Raw genomic sequence first — 25,807 nt, 5'->3', positions numbered from 1 at the left:
AAATCAGTAAGAGAAAGACAGCTGAGTGCAAAGAGCCAGATGGAATCTTCAAAATCAGGTAGCCCAGTCCCTTCCTTCTCCAGAGAAGTTAAGTGACTTGTCTAGGGCAGCACAGCAAGTCAATACTAGAGCCTGGGGGAGGACCCCATGACCTGCTGCCTGGTCCAACATTCTTTTCTCTACTCCAGTTATCACTCAGGAGTTTCACATGTAGAGCTGTCGGCTTCCTAGAGGGCGTTTTCCTCCTGTCCTTGGAGGTCATATGGAATTAGATTCATATAAGAAAAGAAAGCAAAAAAATAAAATAAAATCCCTTTTTCTACTCTCCTCCAGCTAGTAGTGTATGTGCTGAAAGAAAGTGTTGGGAAGTGTCATGACACCAGGATCATGCTGACATCCTTGACTATCTGTGGGAAGAAGGACTACTTCCTTCTCCTGGACTTTGCTCCCGTGGAGTCCCACCACATCACAGAAACATCCAGGGCTTCAGAGAAACCAAGCCCTGTGTGGGATTATTGAGAGCGGAGGAGCCAGGACTCCAAACTGGACCTGATGGATCCTAGAAAGTCAGGGCTGAGGATTGGAAATCTTCCAGTTTTTTCTAACTTTCCCCTTTCCCCATTTTATAAATAAGGAAGTGGAGGGACAGTGTTAGTTCCAAGTATCATAATCGTTATCAGTATCGTCATCACTGTCATCATCAATCATCTTCCTTATCCTGGGCCCTTCACGAATATTATCACATATAATCCTTACGACAGAATCTTGAGGAGGCTATTATCCCCATTTTACAGAGGAGAAAACTGAGGCTCAGAAAAGTGAAGTCTTTTACCCCAGGTAGCTAAAGTAAGCAGCAGAGCTATGTTACTTTACAAATTAGGGGCCTGGACAAATCTAGGATTAAAGCAGCTGGGCCCTCCAGCTGATGGTGCCTTTTGTTATTTCGTATGCCTCCTGGGAATGCAGAAAGGGGAAAAAAAGAGACCCAATTGAGAGAAATGTCTCATTTCCTCATGTCTACGTTCTCAGTCGGTACCTGGTGCTTATTGGCGGTTCTTCCTCCAGTCAGGTTAGGGCGTTGTGGCAAACCTAGGCAGTACCGTGACTATTCTTTCATTGCACAATATGCAACAACACTTTATTGGGGGTCCATTATGTGCCAGTCACTGTGCTGCTGACAAAACATGGGACCAAATGAATACACACCCGGAGACCTCCAATTAGAGCAAAGCAAAATGCTTTTTAAAACTATCCCACAGCTACCAGTTGGGAACATCAGACACATTAACAGCCAGGAAGTGTAGGAGCGGAACACACAGGGCCATGTTTAAGTCTTAACTGGACCACTGTTGGTCGTGTACCTTGGGAAAGTCTCTTAACCTCTCTGAATTCCCTCTGAGCCTGAGTTTTCTCATCTGCAAAATAAGGATTAAAATCCATATCCCAGGAGGAGCTGAGAGAAAGGACGCAAATGCACACTTAAGGAAATGATGCACATATTTACATGAATGTTTCTGCAGATCTCTTAAGTCTCTGTGTTGTTGGTTGTCCTTTGATTATTATCTTGGTATATCAATCTTCCTGCCTAAAGCAGGAAAGATTTTTTTCCTCCAGTGACTCAGGCAACCTTGACTCTACCAGAATATCCAAAAGCTGGGCAGGAACTTCATTCCTACTTGTACCTTTCTTCTCCTGGGATCCTTTAGATCAATGCCATCCAGTAGAATATTCTGCAGTGATGGAAATATGCTATATACCACACATGGCTTTTGACTACTTAAAATATGGCTAGTGTGACTGAGGAACTGAATTTTCTTTCTTTTTTTTTTTTTTAATTTCCATTCATTTTAGTACCCACAAGTCCTGAGTCTGATAGCACATAACTGCCTGGGCCCTACTAAGAAGACACCCTCCCATCCCCTTCCTGATTTGGTTTATGTCACAGCAAGCAAAAATCATTCTCTTCTCCTATTGGTTAATTCTGTGATTCCTAGACTCCAGTGTCCATGAGAATCAGCTAGAGATCTTAATAAAACAGTTTCTTGGTCCTACCCTCAGAGTTTCTGCTTCTGCAGGTCTGGGATGGGGCCCAAGATGTTCAATTCTGGCACATTCTCAGGGACTACACTTTGAGAACTGTGGCTTAATGAGCATCTTGCTTGGAGACAGCCATGCTCTCCTGGAATCAGTAGACCCTGGAGGCCTACTTGGACACAAACCTCTAGGGGTAATGGTTCTTAACAATGGCTGCTCTTTGGAATCACCTGGGGAGCCTTTGAAATTCCTGCTGACCAGTCCCCACCCCAGACCAGCTAAAGTAGAATCTCTGTGCCTAGGAGCTAGACACAGTGTTTTTTAAAGCTCCCCAGATGATTGCATCAAGATTGATAACCACTGCACTAATAGGACTTAACCAGATTTCTTTTGTCTGTGAAGAGATAACAAAATTTGCTCTGTTTACATTGTGAGAATCAGATGAGACTAAGTGCAAAAAAAAAAAAAAAAGTGTTTATAACCGTGAGACCTAAAAGTGAGGATTTAGCACTGATGGCCTGGGAAGAGCCAGCTTGTTAAGACTGCTGCTGCTTCTGCTGCACTGAGATAATGCTGCTGTGTGTGGTTTGCATTCCAGTACTGTCCCACCGAACAGGCCGCTGCAGGCACAGATGCCGAACATGTGCAACAGTTCTACAATCTCCTGACAGCTTCCATCGATGTATCCAGAAGCTGGGCGGAAAAGATTCCGGGGTTTACTGATCTCCCCAAAGAAGATCAGACATTACTTATAGAATCAGCCTTTTTGGAGCTGTTTGTTCTCAGACTTTCCATCAGGTAATCACTATTTATCTTTTTTTTTCGTTCTCTCCTTGCTTTGAAGCAGTTGGAAACCTGCTGGGTTTGTTAACTGAGTCATCGGTGAAAAGTTTGCTCAGGAAGGAAATAGGAAATTTGGTCAGGCATTAAAAAAAACCGGGCAGTGGGTAGAGCACTGGACTGGTAGCCAGGACGCCTGGGTCCTAGTCTCAGTTCTAACATGCACTTGCTGTAAGACCCTGGGCAGGTCAGTGGCCTCACCTGAAGTTTACTTCCCTTTGTAAAATGAGGTTAGATTTGTTGATCTCTGAAGCCCATTGCAGTTCCAGCATTCTGTGATTCTGTGAAGATTCTCTCCTGGTGCATAAGGTATTTCCTGGCAGCAAGTTTTTGTTTTGAACATTGCATTTACCTCATGGGTTTCTATTTGACAAGTTACTGTCCTAGTACCCAAGCTGGGGCTCTAAAGAGTTCCCACAGCTTCTCAACCCCCCAGTGTTTACTGCAGGAGAATCTGGATCAAAAGATTTGGTTCAACCTATCCTACTCAGTGACACCAAAGACAGAAAGGCAGTGAATTTTCAAAAAGCTGGAACCTGGGATCTGTCTAAGCTTTTCATACTGTGTCACCAGAAACTCTTGTTTAAACTGCAGATTCCCGTGCCTCATTCCCAGCTATTTTGGTTTGGAGCTACCTTGGAGAACGTTCAGAAATCTGCATTTTTAACTCATGTTTCAGCAATTCTGAAGCCAGTGGCCTGAGGTCCATGTTTTAAATACTGAGACTGAACGATTGTGTCCTTTGTATGCCTCTGTGGCGGGATCTGTGAGAGAGAGGAGAAGTTACATCTAAGGAGTCAGTAATTAGCATAATTACAGCCAAGCCGGTGTGCACAGGAGCCAAGCCAGCAATGTGACTGTCACTTGTTAGGCAGACAGCAAAGGATTAAGTAAGGGATAAGCTCCCCACAGGCAGGTGCCATATATGCCCCATTCACTAAGTTTTCTCCAGTGCCTGGCTCCAGGAATGACATATACTTGGTCCTAAGGAAATACTTGCTAAGTGAATGAATGAATGAAACTACTCATCCAAGAAGCACAAATTAAGAGATACTAACTTATCGCAATAGGCTAAAAGAGACAAATATGTAGCAAGAGACTGGAAAATGAAAGGAAAGGTAAGATTCAAGTAAGGACCACAGAGAATTCAGAATTAGTTACACCTGTTGCTCTTTGAGCTCCCCTTGTGTACCAGGCCCGGTGCGTGGTCTTTCAGATCCTTTATTTCATTCCCACAACAACATTAAGAGGTAGCAATCGGGATTCCTGTTTTACAGGTAAGGAAAAGGAGCAATTAAGAGTGGCATAGGCCCCATAGCTAAGTGGTGACATCTAGGTGTTCCAAGGCACCTGTCATGAGAGACGAACGAGGTGATGATGGACATAATATAAACTATCAGGCAGATGTAGAAATAGCCCTGCACCGGAGCACCTGGGTGGTTCAGTCGGTTAAGCATCTGACTTCAGCTCAGGTCACGATCTTGCAGTTGGTGAGTTTGAGCTCTGCGAGCCCTGCATTAGGCTCTGTGCTGACAGCTCAGAGCCTGGAGCCTGCTTCAGATTCTGTGTCTCCTCTCTCTCTGCCCCTCCCCCACTCACACTCCATCTCTCTCTCTCGGTCTCTCAAAAATGAATAAACGTCAAAAAAAATTTTTTTTAAGTAGAGAAGGATATGCAAAATGACTTTTACTTTCAGTGACTTTTTATTTTCGTGATTGACTTCTGGCAGTTGCAAGGACTTGGTGTTCTTAGAGTCTGCAGAGTGGAATTGTAGTGTCTAGTCTCAGGTCTTTTCAGTTTTTGACATTTGAGAATAAGAAGGGAAGGAGCCATGAAGGGAAAAGGCTCGTGTTCACTACAGAAAGAGGTGGTGCACAGTGCTTCACTGCCGTGCTCCTGGAGTGCCTGCTCCTCTGTGTCCCGTCCCGGGTGGGACGGCAGCTGATTCTCATAATAAGAGTACAAGTGCTCCACCCCCAGCTTCCCAGGGCTGGCTGATGCTCACCAAGAAAGTTCGCGCAGACAAGTGGCGGTGGTTGTTTATCCCAGGAGCACAGTCTCGGGCATCAAGAGTATCTGGGCAGGTTTCACAGCATAGGCCGCCGGGTTCTGAACACTGCCGCGTGGTTACTCAGGTGCCCTTGTGTTATGGTGTTGGACAGACTGAACACACCCGTTTAATGTGTCTCTCTCTCCCACCCGCCATGACCTTGTCTTATAGGTCGAACACTGCTGAAGATAAGTTTGTGTTCTGCAACGGACTTGTCCTGCATCGACTTCAGTGCCTTCGTGGATTTGGGGAGTGGCTCGACTCCATTAAAGACTTTTCCTTAAGTTTGCAGAGCCTGAACCTTGATATCCAAGCCTTAGCATGCCTATCAGCACTGAGCATGATCACAGGTAAGCACCAGCTGGTCACCGAAGTGACTGTGTCCCTAGCCCCCCTTCCTCTCCTTTCCTGTGTTAAGGGGTTCTGGCTTTGGCTGTCACACACACACACACACACACACACACACACAAATTAGGATAATGACTGCCACTTTTCTAAAATCTGCTAAGTTTAACCTTGTTTAAACAAAGAAACATATATCTGCAACTTACTGCCATGAACCTTCAGGAAAAATCTGAATTTCCACAGAAGCTCTGTTGACGTTGGACCAACTGCTTCTGGGTTATTTTTACGTGGGGTTTTTTTTTTTTCAAATTTTTTTTTTTCAACGTTTATTTATTTTTGGGACAGAGAGAGACAGAGCATGAACGGGGGAGGGGCAGAGAGAGAGGGAGACACAGAATCGGAAACAGGCTCCAGGCTCTGAGCCATCAGCCCAGAGCCCGACGCGGGGCTCGAACTCCCGGACCGCGAGATCGTGACCTGGCTGAAGTCGGACGCTTAACCGACTGCGCCACCCAGGCGCCCCTGCGTGGGGTTTTTGAAGGAAGGTTACCTTAACCAGCCTGTTCCTATGGAGCAGAAGGGGCAAGTCTCCCTTTCTCCCAGTCCTTGGTGGGTGACCCAAAGTAAAACCAAAAAATATGAAACATACCTTATTTATTTATTTATTTATTTATTTATTTATTTATTTATTTATTTACAACTTTATTTAGCAACTTTGGCGGAGAGCTGAGAAAAATAGATATTTATGAAAAGCAAAAAATGGCTCAACTCATTAATTTTTAAAGGTTGAGAACCAGAAGCATAACACATATTCAATTTCTGTGTTATGCCTTCTTCCCCCTAGATGCCTCTCCCTTTCTTTTTTTTTTTTTTTAAGTTTTATTTATTTATTTGAGAGAGAGAGGGAGCTGGGGAGGGGCAGAGGGAGATGGAGAGAGAATCCCAAGCAGGCTCTGAGCCGTGAGTGTGGACCCTGATCTGGGGCTCAAACCCACAAACCGTGAGATCGTGACCTGAGCCAAAACCAAGAGTTGGACACTCAGTCGACTAAGCCACGCAGGTGTCCCTCTCCCTTTTGGTCTTTTGGGAGAGAAAGGTTCCCAAGACAGAGTGAGAGAGAAAAAGAAAGGCACATCAGTGAGAAAAGAAATACCACCTCCTTGTGGCTGCTCTCAGAGCCCCAGGTCCCAGCTCCCTTTGCCCCCCTCCCTCCACTTCCAAAGTGTCCTGTTCTGTCTCATCCTTCTCATCAGACTGGGGCCTGGTGAACTAGTGACAGAGGTTGGAGGCTTCAGAAGAGGCCAGCCAGACCTGGGGCTCACCTGCCATCCTTGTCATCAGAGCCACGCATGGGCTAGGCTGTCGGACTAGGAATTAAGGTTCAGATTTGCTACACTCTTAGCTGTAGAAAACATGTGTTTTAGGAACATAATGAGCTTCACAGAGGACCAAATCCATCCTTTGGTGCAAATGGGCCCATTTTTCTCATGCATCAGGTGGGTTGTTCACATGCACCTTCTTGTGACATCTCCTGTCAATGACAGTGAGATGCGTCTGAGTGCCTTAAGAGGCTAGGCTGGTTCAGCAATTAATGCTTCATCTGAAGGCAAATAAAAGTAATTAGCACATGCTACGGTAGGACTCAGACACTACTTTGTTCCCTCAGTGTTCCAAGTGGAACCCCACTTCCTCCAGGTTTTTGGTCCTTCTTTTGATGGGGCCTACCAGAGATTTCTGAGGGAGCCATTAACAAAAACAGAAGCAAGGCCATCTTGAAGAGGATGAATTCCATTTAGAGGGCTTTCAAATGGCTTGTGGGAGCACCTGAGGAAAATAAGCATGTTCAAGGCACAAGCTTATTGCTCCCAGCAGGACTGGAGTGAAATTGGTTCAAAGGCTACCTTTGAACTAAGCTCTTCAGCTCAATTTCAAAACCATTCAGCTCTTCCTAGGACTGTTCAACATTCAAAACCAGAAAGTACAGAGTTTAGTTAATTAAAAAAAAAAATACTAGAGCCAGCCTTGGCTTTCAGTAAACAAAACCAGTACATTGCCACATCTCTATGGAAATGACTGTTGAGTCTAGTTAATCAACAGGTGTTCACTGATCTCCGTGCTCTGCAGCGTGTCAGTGCGTTTTCAGAGATAGCACACATCCCTGGAGGAGACAGAATGCACAAACTAATGCATGTGGTACAGGGTGTTGTGGCATAGTAGGGATGTGGGAGTGGGCACAAAGTGCTGAGAGATAGAAGGTAGGAAGTGGTCTTCTCAAAACAGGTAATCTATTAAAAGCATGAATGGTCCTAAGGGTGCCTGGGTAGCTCTGTCGGTTAAGCGTCCGACTTCAGCTCAGGTCGTGTTCTTGCAGTTGGTGAGTTCCAGCCCCGTGTCGGGCTCTGTGCTGACAGTTCAGAGCTTGGAGCCTGCTTCAGATTCTGTGTCTCCTTCTCTGTCTGCCCCTCTCCCACTCACGCTCTGTCTCTCTCTCTCTCTCTCAAAAATAAATAAACATTAAAAGCAGGGATGGTCCTTGATAAAGGCACAGGATATCTCCAGGGTAAAATGGAAGGACTGAGAATTCTAGAGATAAATAAAAATTCACTAAAGCCATTGGAAATATGGCTATCATAAGTTTCAGGAAGGAAGTGACCAAAAAAAAAAAAATAGCGTGCTGGGCGGTGAGGCTGGCATGAGAGCTAAGGGTGGAGCAAGGCAAGAAGAGCCCCTGACATCAGTGAGGAGGTCAGAGTTTATTTGGAGGACAATGGGGACCCATGGAAAATTTTGACCAAGGGAGAATCATAGCCAGGCTTGCGATTTAGAAAGAGCTACCTGGGTAGCTCAGTCAGCTAAGCATCCCACTCTTGGTGTCGGCTCAGGTCATGGTCTCATGGTTTGTGGGATCAAGCCCTACATCGGGCTCTGCACTGACAGTGCGGAGCCTGCTTGGGATTCTCTCTCTCTTTCCCTCTCTCTCTGCTCCTACCTCACTGGTGCTCTCTCTCTCTCTTTCTCTCAAAATAATGATGATGATGATAATAATATTAATAAGCAAACATTTACAAAGAACTACCCTGACAGTTGGCTTTGAGCACAAATGAGAGGGAAGAGGCCAGTTCAGGTGTAGGAGCTGTGGTTTAAGAGGAGAGCCCCTGAGGCTTACACCTTTTGTTGTTGTTGGTTTACTCTTTAAGTAGAAATTAATAGATGACTCTGAGGCCAGGACATGTGGGTGCCAGACAGTCCCCGCCTGGAGATATTGGGCAGCTCAGTGTAGAGAATGCAGAGAAGGAATTGGGAGAAGGTGCTGCTAGTGCTGTCTCTGCGTCCAGTCCACTGTGTGTCCTGCGGCTATAGCCGCTCAGCCCGCTGCCCTTTCTGTGGGGATGTGCTCAGGGAGGAGGCAGTTTGGCACAGCAGACACAGCATGACGATGGGATCTGGCACCCCCAGGTTTGCATGTGGGGTCTTGTATTTAACAAGCGTGTGTTATTCAGTAATGCGTTTCATTTCTCTGAACTTCAGTCTTCCCGTCTGTGAAGTGGGGATAACAACAACTATTCCATGAGGCAGCAGTATGGATTACAGGAAAGTAGCTTTGTGATGGAACCAGACCGGATTCAGAATAGGCACTCCATCCACCCACATTCCATCCTGGAGTGATGGTGACAGGGAGCCCCCAATATTAGGCACACGCCTGCCCCTTCCCCTTGGAAGCCCTAGGTAGTCGAAAATCAAACTCTGTGGCATGAGGAAGTGGGTGGTGGCTTTAGGAGGTATGAAGTTTGGTGAATATCTCAAGCATCCTTGGATGCTTGAGAGGCCCAAAGGATGACACTGGTATTGAAGAAATTAGGTTGCACTTACCAAGCACTTGGGCACAGCGGGGCCACGTCCTTTATGGGATACTGCCCTCAGTCCCGCCCACCTGTGCAGAGTTGTTACAGGTGCTGCGGGTATAACCCACAAGAAAAGTTAGCCCCTCTTGTCTCATTTCTGGACCTTGCAATACTTTGTGATTTGCTGGTTGGGAGAGTGTTTGAAATGTGTGAAAGCGTCAGGAAATGGCAGAAAAGGCGGTGCCTGGAAAACAGCAGTGTGCGTTGTTGCGGATATTAATTTCCATTTGAATATGGGCTCCTGTGAAATCCTCACTTCTGAATAAGCCCCACTGATCCTACAGGGTGTTTGTGGAATACCAGTTGGACTACTGGCATCAGGAAATTCATCCCAAAATAATTGTCTGCCCCTAAACCACAGGGAAGAACTCTTGAAAAGGAAGCAGAATGTTAGAAGTTTTAACCAATCTCTTTTCCAGGAAAATTATTAAGAATCCGTGCAGTATTAGAAGTTTGCACAAACGTGGCTTTTCTTTTCTAATTCTTTTTTCTGCTTCTTCCACCTCTCTCTAGGCCCCCTTGTGATAAACTAGGTGGGGAGGTGGGGCAGGAAATGGTTTCTTTCAGATCGCTCTCATTCCCCACAGTTGTGGTTGTCAAACGTTTTTGAGTCCCCAGTTTTTCTGCCCTAACCGCCCTGTTTAACCGGTGCCCCATCCCTGACATGGGAACAACCTACAGGCTTTGCTTCTGATGGGGTATCCGTGAGGGGATGTCTAGTTATAGTTAATTATATTTAATAAATAAGAAGCTCCCCAAACATAAAGTTAGTGTGGAATTACCATTTTTATAAGTATCCATTCATTAAATAAATATTGAGGTCCTACTATGTGCCAGGCCTGGTGTCAGTTTCTTGGGATGCAAAGATAAGCCATGGATAGCCTACTAGGAAGTCCTATGTGATTTTCATGTCATGAACTTGATGTGCAGTGGTTAGTGCCCAGGTCCTTAAAATGGACAGATTCAGTGCAGGGTAAGGCCAGACTATTGCTCACTCTTTTAGGGCAGAGAAATGTTGAAGTGCTGGTCATGAATGACTTCCCAAGGAGGTAGCATGTAGCCATGGGAAGATAGAGAAGAAGGACATTCCAGACCAAGGAAACAGCATCGCAAGGGCTTGGCATGGAATACTTGAGCACCTCTGGGGTAGAGCAAACACAGTGGCACTGCATCACATGTGTTAAATCGCACCTGTAATCTCAGTAGAAAGAAGAACCAAAGGAGTGCAGTCTATTATACTCGATGACTATGTATCCTGGAGTGAGCAGGAGGGAGAAGACATGAACACAGTGTGGGCCCTGGGCTCTCTACTTCTAGTGGTGAGAGCTGCACTTTAGGGAAATTTAGAAGATTTTCAGGGAAAAGATTGATTCAATGTGATATTTATCTTATGGCCTGGGATTATGATCTAGCCTCAGAGTACAATGCATTTCGCACATAATGAAAAGGGGGAAAAGATCAGAAGGGCCATTTTGGACCAGATGGTGGAGAGAATCTTGAGTGCCCAAATGCCGTCTTGCTAATCACTTCACCGAAAGGATGTTCTCCATAGCTTTCTTTTCTCTCTCAGGTCTTCTGTCAAGTGAGAAAATGACTCTTTTCTCTTATGCTTTATAATCTTTCTCCTGGTCTTGTTGGAACATGAACTCTAAGATTGAGGAGCAGAAAGGAAGGCTGAAGCAGGGGCAGAAAGCAATGAAACAGTGTCATAGGAGGACCGGGCAGGTGGCTGATCCTGCCACACCCTCCACCACCTGTCTTCCCAGAGCTCATTCTAACTGGTTACCTGGTTACCCTGTGTTTATATCGTATATGGCCATCAGCTGCGTTGCAAAGAAAACTAAGTGTACAACTTGGCAAGGCAATATCCTTTTTTTTAAAAAGGGGTGGGGGTTGTCTCAAGATTTGGAGATGGGAGATCTGAGTTCAAGTCTTCACTCTGCTACTTCCTAGCTGGGCAGTCTTGGGCTAAGTTGCTTACCCTCTCTGAATCTCAGTTTTCTCATTTTTCACAGAGATAATGTCTACTTGCAGGTTTCCTATAAAGATTAAGTGAGCTAATGTGTACTTTGCAGAGAAAAAAATATTAGCCGAACCTTCATTATTATTATCCTAAGTGTTATTTTCTTACTTCCAGGAAGAGCTAGCTATACTCCTGAGAATCCAGAACAATTTCCTGCATCCCTATAATTGCATATACACATTACATTAAGTAACTTATTTGTGTCTCTTCTTTTCTAAATAGACTGTGGGTTTCTTTAAGGGCAGGGAGAGTCTTACTCATCTTTATAATTACTTTGGCATTTAAAGGCGTCTGGCTCATGGCAAATATTGGTTAAATGAATGGGTTAATTGTGAATTTCAGAAAGTCTCCCAAATTAGGAAAGTTATTTTTAGCCTACTACTTTGTTATTAGAAAATAGTCTGAATTCCTGAGGACTACCTTATTTCAATTCAGATTAATTCAGTAATATTTATTGAGCATCTGCTCTGCGCCAGCCACACAAATCCCTCCTCCTCAAAGAGTTTGTGGTAGCGTTGGGGAGACAGACACATACTCTAATAAACCAAAGACAGGCAGAGTGGAAAGCACTATTACAGCCTCAGCACAGACTGCTGACCAACCTGTGGCTTCCTGATCAGTGTGGGCTCGGTGTCTCTGGGGACTGCCCAGCAGTGAAGGATGTTACGTATGCAATAAGAGGTAGCAGTGAGATGACTTCCCCAAAAAGAAGGGGAGCTCAGAGCAGGAAGGTCCTGTTTGTTTGTTGGGGTTCGTTTTCCCCTTCAGCTGGAACTGTCTCACTGTGGTCTCCATGCTGGCCTGTGCCCAGAGACCTGCTCAAAAAAAGAAGGATTTGCTTTTCCTTATTGGGTGTCCTCATCCCCTGTCCTCATACCCTGCTGCTTGACATGAGGAAGAGAATTTCTTTTTTGTATGGGTCCAAGAGGCAGAACTGGGCCCTGTAAAATTCAGCTCAATATAAGAAAAGCTTGATCCAGGAGCAAGCAGCACTGGGGAGTTAGGTTTACAAACAGAGGCTAGACAACCACTGGTTGCGGACTGGCCCAGGCATCTCATGGGGACCAGAATTGACTAGAGCAGAGTTTCCCTAACTTTCACGTGCATGAAATCACTGAGCATCTAGTTAAACTGCACATTCTGATTACAGAGGTCTGGGGTAAGGCCCAAGATTCTGCATTTTGATGTTGATGCTGCTGGAGGAGGGACCACACTGTGTAGCAAGGGACAATGAAAGCTATTGGTAATTAGGATTCCGTGAAATTAAGAATAGCCATCGTTTTAAAATACCCAGTGCCAGGCACCATGCCAAGGGTTTTACATGTGCTCTTTTGTTTGTTTAGTAAGGAGATTTGGAAGGACCTGGGATGGATTACAGCAGAGATGGGAAGCAGAGGGACCAGCCAGGAGCTATTGAAACGATGTAGGTGACGGATAGGGAAGACCTAGCCCAGAGGCGGCAAGCTGAAGAGGAGGAGCTAGATGAGAGGAACATCACAGAGATAACAACCAAAGTTCTTCGATGGATTAACTAGGACAGCCGGGGGAAGCAATCATTAGAGATGGTTAAGGGAGTGATGGGGAGGACTGTGAAATCATTAAAAGGCAAACTCAGAGAAGTGGCTGATTTGAAGGGACATTAATGAGCTGAGTCTTAGACATAGGGGATACTTGCTAGTATTTGTTACTTACTGTATGCTGGCATTGGCCCAAATACTTCACATGTATCAATTCATTTACTTCTCACCACAACCCACGAGGCAGGTACCATTATTAGCCATATTTTACTGATGGGTCAACAGTCATCAGGCTCGTGAGTGGTAGATGGTACATTCAGGAAATCTGGCTCTTAAGCTTCTAATACAAGAGGTTTTAGAGTTGTGAAGTTCTTTGCCATTGGGTGCTGCTTATGCCCTACTTGTATATTTATTCTGAGCAACCTACATGCTTAGTATTCAGTGAATCGTATTTTACAGATCATGGTTCCTCCATGCACATATTCATTCAACAGACATTTATTGGGTGTCTCCTAAGTAGTAAGCTTGGTTCTGTAGGTATAATGGTGAGCAAACACAGTCCATGCCTCCATGGAGCTTATATTTAATGGAGGAGGCAGGCAAGAGTCAGACCAATGTCTGATTTCAACCTGTCATATCCTTCAAAGGGGAAAAGTAGAATGCCATAGGAGAACATGGTCTAAACTGGGAGTAAAAAGGAATGTTCCCTTGAAGAAATATTTGATCTGCAATCTAAAAGATGGGTGGCTCAGTCAGGTAAGCATCCACCTCTGGAGTCTCACATTGGACTCCACGCTGAGCATGGAGGCTGCTTAAGAAATAAAGGATGAATAGGTCTTAACTAGGCAAAAAGGGGAAAACATGAGCACAGACCTAAATACCTCTATCATTTCAGTCAATCTCTCCCTTTCTCTCTCCCCCTTCCCTCTCTCCATTCCTTCACTTTCCCCTCTCCCTTCCTCCTCTCTCTCCTCTTCCAATTCCCTCTGTTTCCTCTCTCTGCAGAGATGTCTATGGCATGGGCAGCTAAAATTGCATGGGAATCCAACAGTTTCTTTAGATACTAACACCACACAGGTCAGGAGTATATGATCTGTTGTCTGTCTGTTTTAGTCACTGCTCTACCCCCCAATGGCTATAACATTGCTAGGCGCAGAATAAGCACCTAATACATATTTGTTGAAAGACGTAATTCATTAATTAGTTCATTAGGTACACAGAAAGTAGGAAGGAGTTTCAGGGGGGCTGAGCTCACCTCAGGATGAGGAAGAACATTCTAATATGATGTTCAAGGCATCCTGGTATAGTAGAAACACATCTGGACTTGGAACAAAAGAAATTAGCCATTTGCTAGTTTTGACTATAAGTAAGTCATGAAACTCTCTGAGCCTCAGCCTTCTTAACTATGAAATAAAGATCATCTTTGTCCTGCCTGATTCACAAGGATGCTGAGAGGTGTGATAAAATAATCTAAGTAAAAGAGGATAATATAAAGTGCTATTAGGTTTAGTTTTATTACCCAGCTGGTTCTGGGCACTCTCTTTGTGATCTCTTGTGGTGGGGATTCTTGCCTTAGGTGGGAGTGTGATCTAAATGATTCAAATCCTTTCCAACTCATATGTACTATGACTGTAACATGTAAATCTGTTAGTTAACCATTTCTGTAAGATGCAGTTTAAAGCTTTGAATGCATAAAGGTGAGTTAAAATACTGGAGTATTGGATAAAAATGATGTAGATCAAAAAGCAAGAAGTGCTGAAGACCCTGTTTTGTTTAATGGGGACAAAGATCTTATACTAAGATGCATGTGATTCTCTAGGAAGGGGGAAGTCCAAATGTCCAGTCTCCCCCAGGATTGAAGTCTCTGTTTATTAGCGCTGCAGCCATGTTTACCAAGCTGCAAAAAGAAAGAAGGTTCCTTAAACTAAAATGTCAGTTATTGGGGTTTTAAGGAATTTCAGATTACCAGGAAGGTCCCAGACACCTAGTGACTCCCTAGTGATTTGAAAATTTGCTTGCTGCTGGCAGTAGTTTGCATGGAGACCGAATTTTATCTCAGCCCTTTTGAAAAAGTAAAGAAGCCACAAATCCACTAGCTGTTCAAAACAACAAAGAAGGTGCCTTTGGCTTCTAACAGGAGTGTCTCTGAATTCCTCAAGGAATTCCAGGCCTAGGGTTGATCCAGCTGGCAGGGAGGTATCGATCTCCACTTGAGTTCACTGAATAAATAATGGTTGCCATAGTTATTGAGCAGCCACAACTGGTTGGAGAGCAGGGAAAACTCTGAGGCTCCTTCTGTGAGTTTGGCCATAAGAAAGTCTGGTTATAAGGTTCCATAATCAACCCCCTCCCAAAATCCAGCCAACGCCTTGCTCCATTCCTTTATCCTAAAAATGAATATGGCATCTTGAATATAATTCAAGACATGGGACGCTGAAAGGAAGGGGAAGTTCAAATCAACGGATTGGTATTTTATTCTGGGAATAGTGTCCCTCCCTGGGTTATGAACCTAATTTGATATAGCTCAGTATTGATAGAATTTACTATCAGCACAATGACTGTTTGATCATGTTACAGCCACTAGAGCCACCAAATCGCAGATTGTTCTGTGTTAACACTGTTTCAAACGTAAATGCTACTAACTTGGCAATTTTAAAAGAAAGGAAAGGAGTTATCTGATAATCTCATAAATATTCTCACTATTTTGTTTCCTTTCACCCTTCTCTATATGCAGAAATAACTTCCGCTTAGATGTCATTGCAGCTTAGATACCATTTTATATTCTATTTTTTCTTTAATGTGATATTCTGTATTTGTCCACGTTGCTTCATAATCTTCATATTTGTCCTTTCCGGTGTCTACAGAATCTCCCATTACGTGCATATACCATTTTTTACTTAACAGTTTCCCTATTCTTCTACCCCTTACCTTTTTCCGGTTTTTTTTTTTTTCTAATAGATACTGCTACCCCAAACGTCTTCATGCATACGGTTTCATTCTTCTGAATTTTTCCTTCAGATAAATTCCCAAGAGTGGGATTACTTGGTCAGAGGCTATGCACATCTTATAGCTTTTGAAGTTTATTGCCAATCTTGCAGCTTGCCTTTTCACTTTTGGAGGGAAAATAAAACTTTAGGCAGAACACCATTGCAGGAAGAGTTTCTCTTCAAGTTCACTCCCGGGTGCATCTTTTGAGACTAAACAAAGGGACTATGTGTATGTAGTAAAGATAAACGTAGAGGACAGGTTTGCACCTGGGCTGATTAGCTAACAGTTTGCAATCATGCACTGCAAACCTTGAGAAGTAGGGAACTTTACTGCCTTTTGTCTGACCCTGTGGTTGCCAACCACTTGCCACATGTCACGCAGCATCGTAGGTGCCGACGGTACCACGCATGGAGCACCCTGCAGTTGGCAGAGCACTTTCGGGTTTCATCATCTCAGTTAAGCCTCACAATGACCCATGGAAGTAGGTTTTATTATAATGGCACTTCTTCTTTTAATTTATTGTTTAATATTTAAGACACACGGAAAAGGGGGAGCCTGGCTGGCTCAGTAGGTAGAATGTGCAACTCTTGATCTCCGGGTTGAGTTCCAGCCCTGCGTTAGGTGTAGAGATTCTTTAAAAGTGAAATCATAGAGGCACCTGGGTGGCTTAGTCAAGAACGTCCGACTCTTGATTTTGGCTCAGGTCATGATCCCAGGGTTGTGGGATCCCAGTGCTGAGTGTGGAGCACTGAGCATCAAGCGTGATTGATTCTCTCTCTCCCTCTGCCCCTCTCCCCCATTTGCATGCACACACACACACACTCTCTGTCTCCAAAATAATAATTTTTAAAAATTTTTTCAGTAAAAATAAAAATCTTAAAAAAAAAAAAAAAGACACACCAAAAGGAATGAAGGATAGAATCAAGACTTGTGTGTCTACCGCCCTGTAATCCTCATTCTCCTAGAAGGACATTGAGCTTCAAAGAGATTAGGTCACATGGCTAGTAAGTAACAAAACCAAAACCAGAATCCAGATCTGTCTGACTGCACGCCCAGTGCCCTTTTCTCTATATTATGATGCACTGAGATGAGACGCCTACAAGTCACAATCCAACTGAGATGCCAACCAGCAATTTTTATGGTTGTACTTTAATGTAATTACAACCACCAGGCTGGAAGGGACCTGAGAGGTCATTAAATTCAACCTCCTCCTTTTAAGATAAGCCTTGGAGAGAGAGGAGCTCACCCAAGTTGTACACAACTAGCCAACCTAAGGCCAACCTAAGGAAGAATGCAGATCTTCTGGCCCCTGGGCCTCCTTTGATTTAGAGCAAGAGAAGAAAACAATGTCTGGACATTGCTTCCTTTTGCTGATTGGCTTTTGTTTTAAGGAAATAATTTCCCCAACAAAAATATCCCCAACTGAGGATTAAGAGTAACTTCTTATCTTCTGAGCACTGAGTAATGTGTAGAAATGTTGAATCACTGAACATTTCTGTACACCTGAAACTAATATAATGCTATACCTTAATTATACTGGAACTATATCCCCAACTGAAAAAATAAACCTAGGAAAAATTAGACAGTGTTGCCTGATTTCCCATTGGAAGGATGCCTTCCATCTCACAAGAATTATTGTTTTACATGTAAATATACTTAGAGATACAAGCCCTGACTGAGATAACTGGGGCCAAGCCCTTCTCTCAGGAAAGAGGCTCTGGTATCTAAATGCTGAGGGAGAGCAAAGTGATTTGTACTGGATGGCAGGCTCCTTTCTGATTAGAGATGCAACATTGTTCTGGGGCAAGAGGACAAAATCTGCCTCAGAAAACTGAGTTCAGATCAGTTTAGCAGTTAAGGTTTATCACTTAACCTTAAAATAAATTAGGGGATCATAATATTCAACATGGGGATCATTTTATGTATTGTTTTATAAAATATAAGATACTGGTGTTCATGTATTGCTACATTGTAGAATGCCACCGTGCCTGTTTCTGGGCCTTTTCCCTTCTCTTTGACTTTTCCATCTCCACAGCAGGAAGACATGTGTATTTTGTACAGAGTGCCTGGTGTCGGTCAATAGGTGTTTCAAGGTGGGGGGGGGGGGGTGCAAAAAAAACAAGGAAAAGAAAAGCTGGATTCTTCTCAGTGCTGGTTAGCATGAAAGCACGTGCATGAAAACATGAAGAATGTGCTTTATGCTGGGTCTTGGGGGGGTAGCCCTTGCATTAGCAAATGGAACTGACCGAGCCCCTTTCCCCATCTGTCAAGATGAGAACATTAATTCATTTGCCTGGACGTGTTTCTTTGTCACTCTAAAGAGTTGCTTCCTGACAAGGCTTTCGTATGTATGCAAAATAATAACCACTCTGTCGTTCACTCAGTGTGACTATGTGCCAGGAACTGTGTGCTTCACCTAAGTGGGTCCTCCCAGAAACCCGAAATTAGGGACGATTATTATCTTCATCTCATAAGGACACTGGGGCTTAAAAATCAAGAGGCTAACTCAGGGGCACACAGTGAAGAAGCGGCAGGACTGGGATGCAAACCCTGGTGCCATTGGAGTCCAAAGGCTACGAGTTCCCTCCAAGAGGGAGGCGCTTGCATTGTAAAATGCCATCCCAACTGGAGGAACAAGATGCGGGCTTCCATTAGGGATTCAAAGTCTCTTAAGATGTGACTGCCTCCTGGGGCGCCTGGGCAGCTCAGTCAGTTAAGTGTCCGACCCTCGACTTCGGCTTAGGCCGTGATCTCATGGTTCGGTTCGTGAGTTTGAGCCCCACATTGGGCTACGGAGCCTGCTTGGGATTCTTTCTGGTCCTCCGCTGCTCGTGCGTGTTCTCTGTAGACAAACAAACTTTAAAAAGATTTTTTTTTTTTTTAAATAAAAGCTGTAACTGCCTTCCAAACTTGCCCCTTTTCCATTGTTCTGCAGAACGACATGGGTTAAAAGAACCAAAGAGAGTAGAGGAGCTATGCAACAAGATCACAAGCAGCTTGAAAGACCACCAGAGTAAGGGACAGGCTGTGGAGCCCAGCGAGCCCAAGGTCCTGGGCGCTCTGGTAGAACTGAGAAAGATCTGTACCCTGGGCCTCCAGCGCATCTTCTACCTGAAGCTGGAAGACTTGGTGTCTCCACCTTCCATCATCGACAAGCTCTTCCTGGACACCCTGCCTTTCTGAACAGGAGCAGCCTGAGGGGGGAGCCGCCTCATTGGCTAGTGCCTCCGACTTGCTAAGCAGCAGAGGATTTGGGTCTGGACACCTACCATTTTCTGTCCTTGCTTAAGAGAAAAAAAAAAAAAAAGCAGCTCCTGTAGAAAAGACTTTTTTTTTTTTTTCTGGCACTTTTCCTTACAACCTAAAGCCAGAAAACTTGCAGAGTATTGTGTTGGGGTTGTGTTTTATATTTAGGCTTTGGGGTTGGCGCGGGAGGGGAGGGTATAGTTCATGAGGGTTTTCTAAGAAATTGCTAACAAAGCACTTTTGGACGATGCTATCCCAGCAGGAAAAAAAAAAAAAAAAAAGGATAATATAACTGTTTTAAAACTCTTTCTGGGGAATACAATTATAGTTGCTTTGTATTTAAAAACAAGAACAGCCGATGGTTGTTCGCCAGAGTAGGATGTGTCTTGAGGTTGATCTTTAGAATACACTTCCTGTGTCAAGGGTATGTATGTGGTGCAAACAAGGCAGAAATTCTCTCTTCTTAATTTCTTTCTTCCTTTATTTTATTTTAACAAATGGTGAAAGATGAGGATTACCTATAAATCAGACATAGCAAAACAATAATGGCTGTTCGCTTCCATATACAAGTGCAATTTTTAAAGTGCTGTCTTACTAAGTCTTGTTTATTAACTCTCCTTTATTTTATATGGAAATAAAAAGGAAGCAGTCATGCTGGCAAGTGACACATGTTAATTTTCCTAGCAGAGGCTTTGTCCACCTGCCCTATAGAACCCTTCTGAGGTATGGTCCATCCAATATTTTAGGCAATTCTTAATGGATCCAGATCTCTGCCCTAACTGTCCAGCTGTCCCAAAGGGGGCTCAGATTATAAAATGGATTGCATACAACTGTGTTGGTTGTGCTCTATCAACCCAGACAGAGTTCCCTAAACTTGTTCCAGTTGATAGCAACTAGCTGACACATTCGTTCAGAAGCCCCAGGAGCATTCAGTGAGTCTCACATGTCTGATCCGTAAATAAGAACATACAAATAAGTAGGAACTGATCATACAGGGTAAACATCAGAGATAATAAGATTTTTTAAATATATATAATTTAATTTTTGTTACTGGTTACAGAGACAATTTTGGAGAGCAAGTGAGTCTTATTTTAAAAAAAATTATAGTATGAATGTGACTACTAGACAGGATTAGTGGGCTGCGTTTCAACATTCCGTGTTCGTACTCCCTTTTGTATGTTTATACTGTCAATGCCATATTACTACGAGATAATTTGTTGCATAGTGTCCTTATTTGTACAAACATTTGTATGCACGTTATATTGTAATAGCTTTGCCTGTATTTATTGCAAGACCACCAGCTCCTGGAAACTGAGTTAGAGTACTTAAATGGGGTGTTCACAGCGACTTGGATACACCTATTAGAAATTAAATAAACAAATATATATATAAATATAGCAGGTTACATATATATATTTATAATGTGTCTTTTTATTAACCATTTGTACAATAAATGTTACTTCCCATGCAGTTATTTTATGGTTCATTTGCAGTGACTTTTAAGGCAGTACTGTTTAGCACTTTGATATTAAAATTTTGCTTATGTTTTGCTAAATTCGAATAATGTTTGAAGATTTTTAGGTCGAAAAGTCTTTATATTATATACTCTGTATCAAGTCAAAATATCTTTGGCCATTTTGCTAAGAAACAAACTTTGAATGTCAAACTGATGTCACAGTAGTTTTTGTTAGCTTTAAATCATTTTGCTTTAGTCTTTTTAAAGAAGAACAGAACTATGCTGTTTATATTGTCATTAAATTATACAATCAAACAAATGCCAAATGAATTGCCTAATTGCTGCAAAGGATAACCCAGATAGCAAAGCATATATGGTTTTTTTTTTTTTTCCAACAGTCATTCTGATATTTGATCATGTATTACGTTTGTGTGAGCTTTTATAAAAGATTATTATTTTTATATCCAGGTGATGGGGTCTGCAATGTTAGGATCTTGGAATGTTAGACTTGGCAGGGGCCTGACTTGTTGACTGGTCCCCCACCCCTCTGAAACTCATACAGGAGAAAACAGGGGCCCAGCGAAGAGTAAAGATTACCCAAGATCCAACAGGCTGGTTGGACCAGAACCAAGACTAGGACCTGGTTCTCTTTTCCATAGTGTTTTTACTCAACTTACTACATCTATAGGAAAATAGGCTTTTAAAAATAACCACGACCATTTACATTTTACCTGATGACCATGAGGAAAGTAGTACTTTTGCATTAATTTTTTGAGCTTATATGCAAACATAATAAACATTATTAAATATCAGGAAAGCTAACATTTCATACTAGGTAGCTTCAGATCAAATTCAAATTGAATTTGAATAAATTAGAAATGCTGTGCATACATAACCCTTTTGTGCACCATTGGTATTGGAAAGTTAATCCTTGTTTTTTGTCATATCCATAAGAGAAAAACAAAACAAACAGAAAAACCAGAGCCCTGGAGAAATGCTGTTACTTTTTATTTTTACACCCATCAGATTTAAGGAAAAGACTTTTTAGCCGTAATATTGATTGGTTGAAATGAATGAAGGTTTTTAGTTATAGGTCTAGATGCTAGTGCTGAAAATAATGGTTATAGCCAGTGTTCTTCCGTCTTCCATAGTTGTAATAACTATGAGAGCTTCCCACATAATCCATCAATTCAACTCCCTTTTTTTGTCTTGATGTTGACACACAAGTTTATACAGAGTGGATGACCAAACTAGCTCAGAAGAGGACAGCAAGAATTAAAGCAGGTGATTCTTCCTTGTGGGAGAGCTCTCTCAGTGTGAACACGCCTTCTGTGGGCAGAAATCAGGAATCCACCAGCTGTTAATGGAGAGTGCCTTGCCTTTCATTTCAGACAGCAGAGTTTTCCAAAGTTTCTCTGCTCTTCTAACAGCATTGCTCTTTAGTGTGTGTTAACCTGTGGTTTGAAAGAAATGCTCTTGTACATTAACAATGTAAATTTAAATGATTAAACTACATTTTATCAATGGCTACCGGTGTGTTGAATAAGCATGCTTCATTGAACAGTATTCTCTTAATCATCTTTAGAATAGTATTTGCTGTGAACTCTTAAACACATCCCAAAATAGATTTTTTTAAAAGGCTTACTAATGCTGAAAAATTAATAGGCATTCTGAATTGGAAATATATTAAACCTCACTGATTGGGAAGGACATTCTGAATTCAATAACCATTTATTGACTGCTTCCTGTGGGCAAAGCACTGCTGTGTGCTTTGAGGAGATACAAACATGCACAATGTCTGAAGCTATTTTCTTTCAACTATATATAACTGTGTGTATATTAAATGGAGCTAATAATTTATTGCCTAAAAGTATTCTTTAGGGGTATAAAGGATTTATTTCTCTATCAAGATGATGGATATTAATTGTGAACCAGAATTTATAACAATCAGGATTAGAGTTCTCCAGGATTGATCAGAACTCTCTGCCTTTTTGCTGACGTCATTACTGCTATATTGCCTAGAAACCCCTCACTGTGGGCAATTCCAATGCAACTTTCATTCATCTCTGCCCCAAACATCATATATTCTGAGTTAGTGCAAATATATATTTTTTGTGGGCATTGATGGCTCAAAAAAAGAAATATAGAGCTCTCCCAGTCTACTAAATCAGTTCATGCACAGAGTATTTTCCGTGACATCTAAGTGCCATGTTTAGCCCAGGGCCAAACCCTTCTTCCTGCTTCTAAGAAGTACCTTCAGTACCTTCATTTCTTCAACTATGCAGTATGATTACTAAGAAAAGAATGAGAGAGTTGGTAGAGCTCCATCTTGCATATGACTTTAAATATAGGTGCTCAGCCACAGGGGAAAAAGAGAGAGTTCATCTTCTTCTCTGGGGACTCCAGAGGCAAAAGTCTGGTTTGAATGGGAAGGGAGGTGGGAAATCCAGGGCTAAATAAGGTGGATGGGCTTGTAGTTGAAATTTCCACAAGTTAAATACACAAAGACAACACAAGAAACTAATTGCGGACTTTTCTTAACTGGGGTGAAATACACATAAAACTTACATTCTTAACCATTTTAAAGTGCACAGTTCAGGGATGTTAAGGATATTCACACTGTTATTTAACCAATCTCCAGAGCTCTTTTCATCTTACAAAACTGAAACTCTATACCCCTTAAACAACAGCTCCCCATTCACTCCTTCTGCAGCCCTGGTAACCACCATTCTTTCTGTCTCTATGAATTTGACTACTATAGGAACCGCATGTGAGTGAAATCATACAGTATTTGTCCTTTTGTGTCTGGTTTATTTCACTTAGTCTAATGTCCTCAAGGTTCATCCATATTACAGTATATGTCAGAATTTTCTTCCTTTTTAAGGCTGAGTAATATAGCATTGTATGTACATACCACATTTTGTTTATCCATCCATGTGTCCATGGACTTTTGGGTTGCTTCCTCCTTTTGGCTATTGTGAATAACACTGCTAGGAACATGGTGTAAAAATAACTTTTCGGGACCTGCTTTCAATTCTCTTGGCTAACTGTTGATGGTTGAGCTTAGTACAATATAAGTGCTTTGCAAGGATAATCTTGATTATAAGTGATTTTTTTTTTTTTTTTGCCTCAGGCACTGATTTCAGGCCTTCCCCATTTCTCTCTCAGAAGGCACCTGAGGTCATTTCATGAGCAAGCTGTTTGTAAACCTTTGCTCTAAGACCAGGCTTGAAATGGAAAGGACTAAAATCTAAGAACATTAAATGGTCCGTCATCTTGTCCAAATACTTTTTCTTTGAAAAATTCCATACTTTGCCCAAGGGGTTGAAAATCCCATCAAATTTCAAAGAGGGTTTTTGCACCTTCTATTATCTGACACCCTTCACCATGAACAAAATTCTTCAAAAAATCTTTCAGAAAATTCTTCCTTGGGGCTGTCTCTGAGTTGCACTGTGACGCTAACACAGATAATATCTTTTGTTTGTGTGTTCTGTTTTGATAGTGTTGCAAGTGCAGTGTCATTCTTGTGTTATTTTTTCTTTGTCTCTGCCCATCTCATTGTTCCATCGGTGACCCCAAGGATCAATGGCCCCTTCTCTGATTACCTGCTGTGATGCTGGCCGTCTCTCAAGCTGGGCCTCTAAGGGCATTTGATTTGAGGGGAAGAGAAGAGAGATCTAATATTTATTAGGCATCTATTGTGTGTGCCAGACACTCTGGTAAATACTTTCATATGTGATCTCATTGTCAGACTGTTACGCCAGTCTGAAAATGGGGAAAGAGCTGGGAAGGGTTAAGTCCCTTACCAAGGTCCTATTAGATTGAAATACATTTCAATATGGCTCTGTGACTCCTGGCTGCCTTCCTGCAGCTTAGTCTTCAGACTCCTGCTCCTCTCGGCAGTACAGAGATCATTTACCCTCAGTTCCCTGCTCACCAGCAAGTGATGAGGAATTCTACACAGGCACCAGAGCTACTATCCCATACACAGACTCAACCTCATTTCCCTTCTGGTCAACCTTACTACCTGTCCTACTAATCCCTCAGGACTCAAGGCCCCCACCGTTTTGTCTCCAGGTCTCTAACCTTGTCCCTCACGAGCCTTATACCTGAAGAGTCTTCTAATAATGAAGCTCTGCTCCGCTTCTAGGATCATTTCTGGTGCTTCCCTCTCTCGACACAAATGCTGTCTACCCTGAGAGCAGACTTCAATTACTGAACCCTCACAACTCTTTCCTGCCTCCTGCCAAACTCCCAATTTCTGGGTAATTTAAAACTTCCACTCAGGGGCTCAGCTGGTTAAGCACCCTACTTCAGGTCAGGTCATGATCTTGTGCTTCATGAGCTCGAGCCCCACATCAGGCTCTCTGCTGTCAGCGTGGAGCCCACTTCAGATCCTCTGTCTCCCTCTCTCTGCTCCTTCCCTGTGCATTCTCTCTCTCTCTCTCTCTCTCTCTCTCTCAAAAATAAACATTAAAAAAAAAACCTTTTTTAATTAAAAATAAATAAATAAAACTTCCACTAAGGCTCTATAGTCAACAGCTTCAAAGTTGTCCTCCTTTGGAGTCTACAACCACCCCTCTGTTTCTTTCTGGCCACATTCACTAAACCCACAAAGACCAGCCTCATCACATGCAGAATCTACTTCCTTTGTCCCTGCAGAGAGAGAGAGATGTTGGAGCATTGCAGAGAACCAGACTTTCCTTAAGCATCTCAGACTTGTTCTCTTCCCTGAAGCCTGGAGTACATTTGCCCGTTGAATTTATGTGTCTTCTAACACACGTCCCACCTTCTCTCTCTCTCTCCCCCTCTGTCTCTGTCATCTCTCTCTCTCAACAATAAATAAATAAACATTTAAAAATAAAATTAAAAAATTAAAAAAAAATTTTTAAGAAAAAGGGGGCGCTTGGGTGGCTCAATTGGTTAGGCATCTGACTCTTGATTTCTGCTCAGGTTATGGTCTCACTGTTCATGAGTTTGAGCCCCGCGTTGGGCTCTGCACTGATAGTGAGGAGTCTGCTTGGGATTTTCTCTCTCCTTCTCTCTCTGCCCCTCCCTCTCTCTCTCTCAAAAATAAATAAATATTTAAAAATAAAAATAAATAAAATTATAACACACTTTCCACCTTTTATACCTAAAGTCCTAATTTCTTCCCCCTCACTATCTCATTTTTTCCTGCCAGTTTCTAATCAATTGTTCAGAAGTTTACAAAGATGTTTTTAAGTATATAGAAAAAACACACATGTAAGTATACTACCTAACAAAGCTACTTGCATGTGTTTCACTGGACATTTATATATCTTTAGGGGATTTTTTTAATTTTAAAAACTAAAGAATACATCCTTTACATTTGTATTTTTGCTTTTTACATTACCAAGATTCTATGGGAAATTAAAATAATATAAA

General features: G+C 42.6%; 1 protein-coding gene across 3 annotated transcripts in view; it reads left to right on the top strand.

The window, feature by feature from the left end:
* Window positions 1–18,964, top strand: part of NR4A3 (nuclear receptor subfamily 4 group A member 3) — a 36,142-nt gene extending 17,178 nt beyond the window's left edge. For all 3 annotated transcript variants that reach the window (XM_047830396.1, XM_047830397.1, XM_047830395.1), the window contains 3 exons: window positions 2,633–2,832; window positions 5,096–5,274; window positions 18,635–18,964. In XM_047830396.1, coding sequence (XP_047686352.1) covers window positions 2,633–2,832; window positions 5,096–5,274; window positions 18,635–18,882 — 627 coding nt within the window. In that variant the 3' untranslated portion in view covers window positions 18,883–18,964. The remainder of the gene's footprint in view (window positions 1–2,632; window positions 2,833–5,095; window positions 5,275–18,634) is intronic.
* The last annotated feature ends 6,843 nt before the right edge of the window (window positions 18,965–25,807 follow it).

This window comes from Prionailurus viverrinus, chromosome D4, assembly GCF_022837055.1.
Source record: "Prionailurus viverrinus isolate Anna chromosome D4, UM_Priviv_1.0, whole genome shotgun sequence".
Lineage (NCBI taxonomy): Eukaryota > Metazoa > Chordata > Mammalia > Carnivora > Felidae > Prionailurus > Prionailurus viverrinus.
Note: the sequence above shows the minus strand (reverse complement) of the source record. Positions and strands in the feature narration are given on the sequence as shown.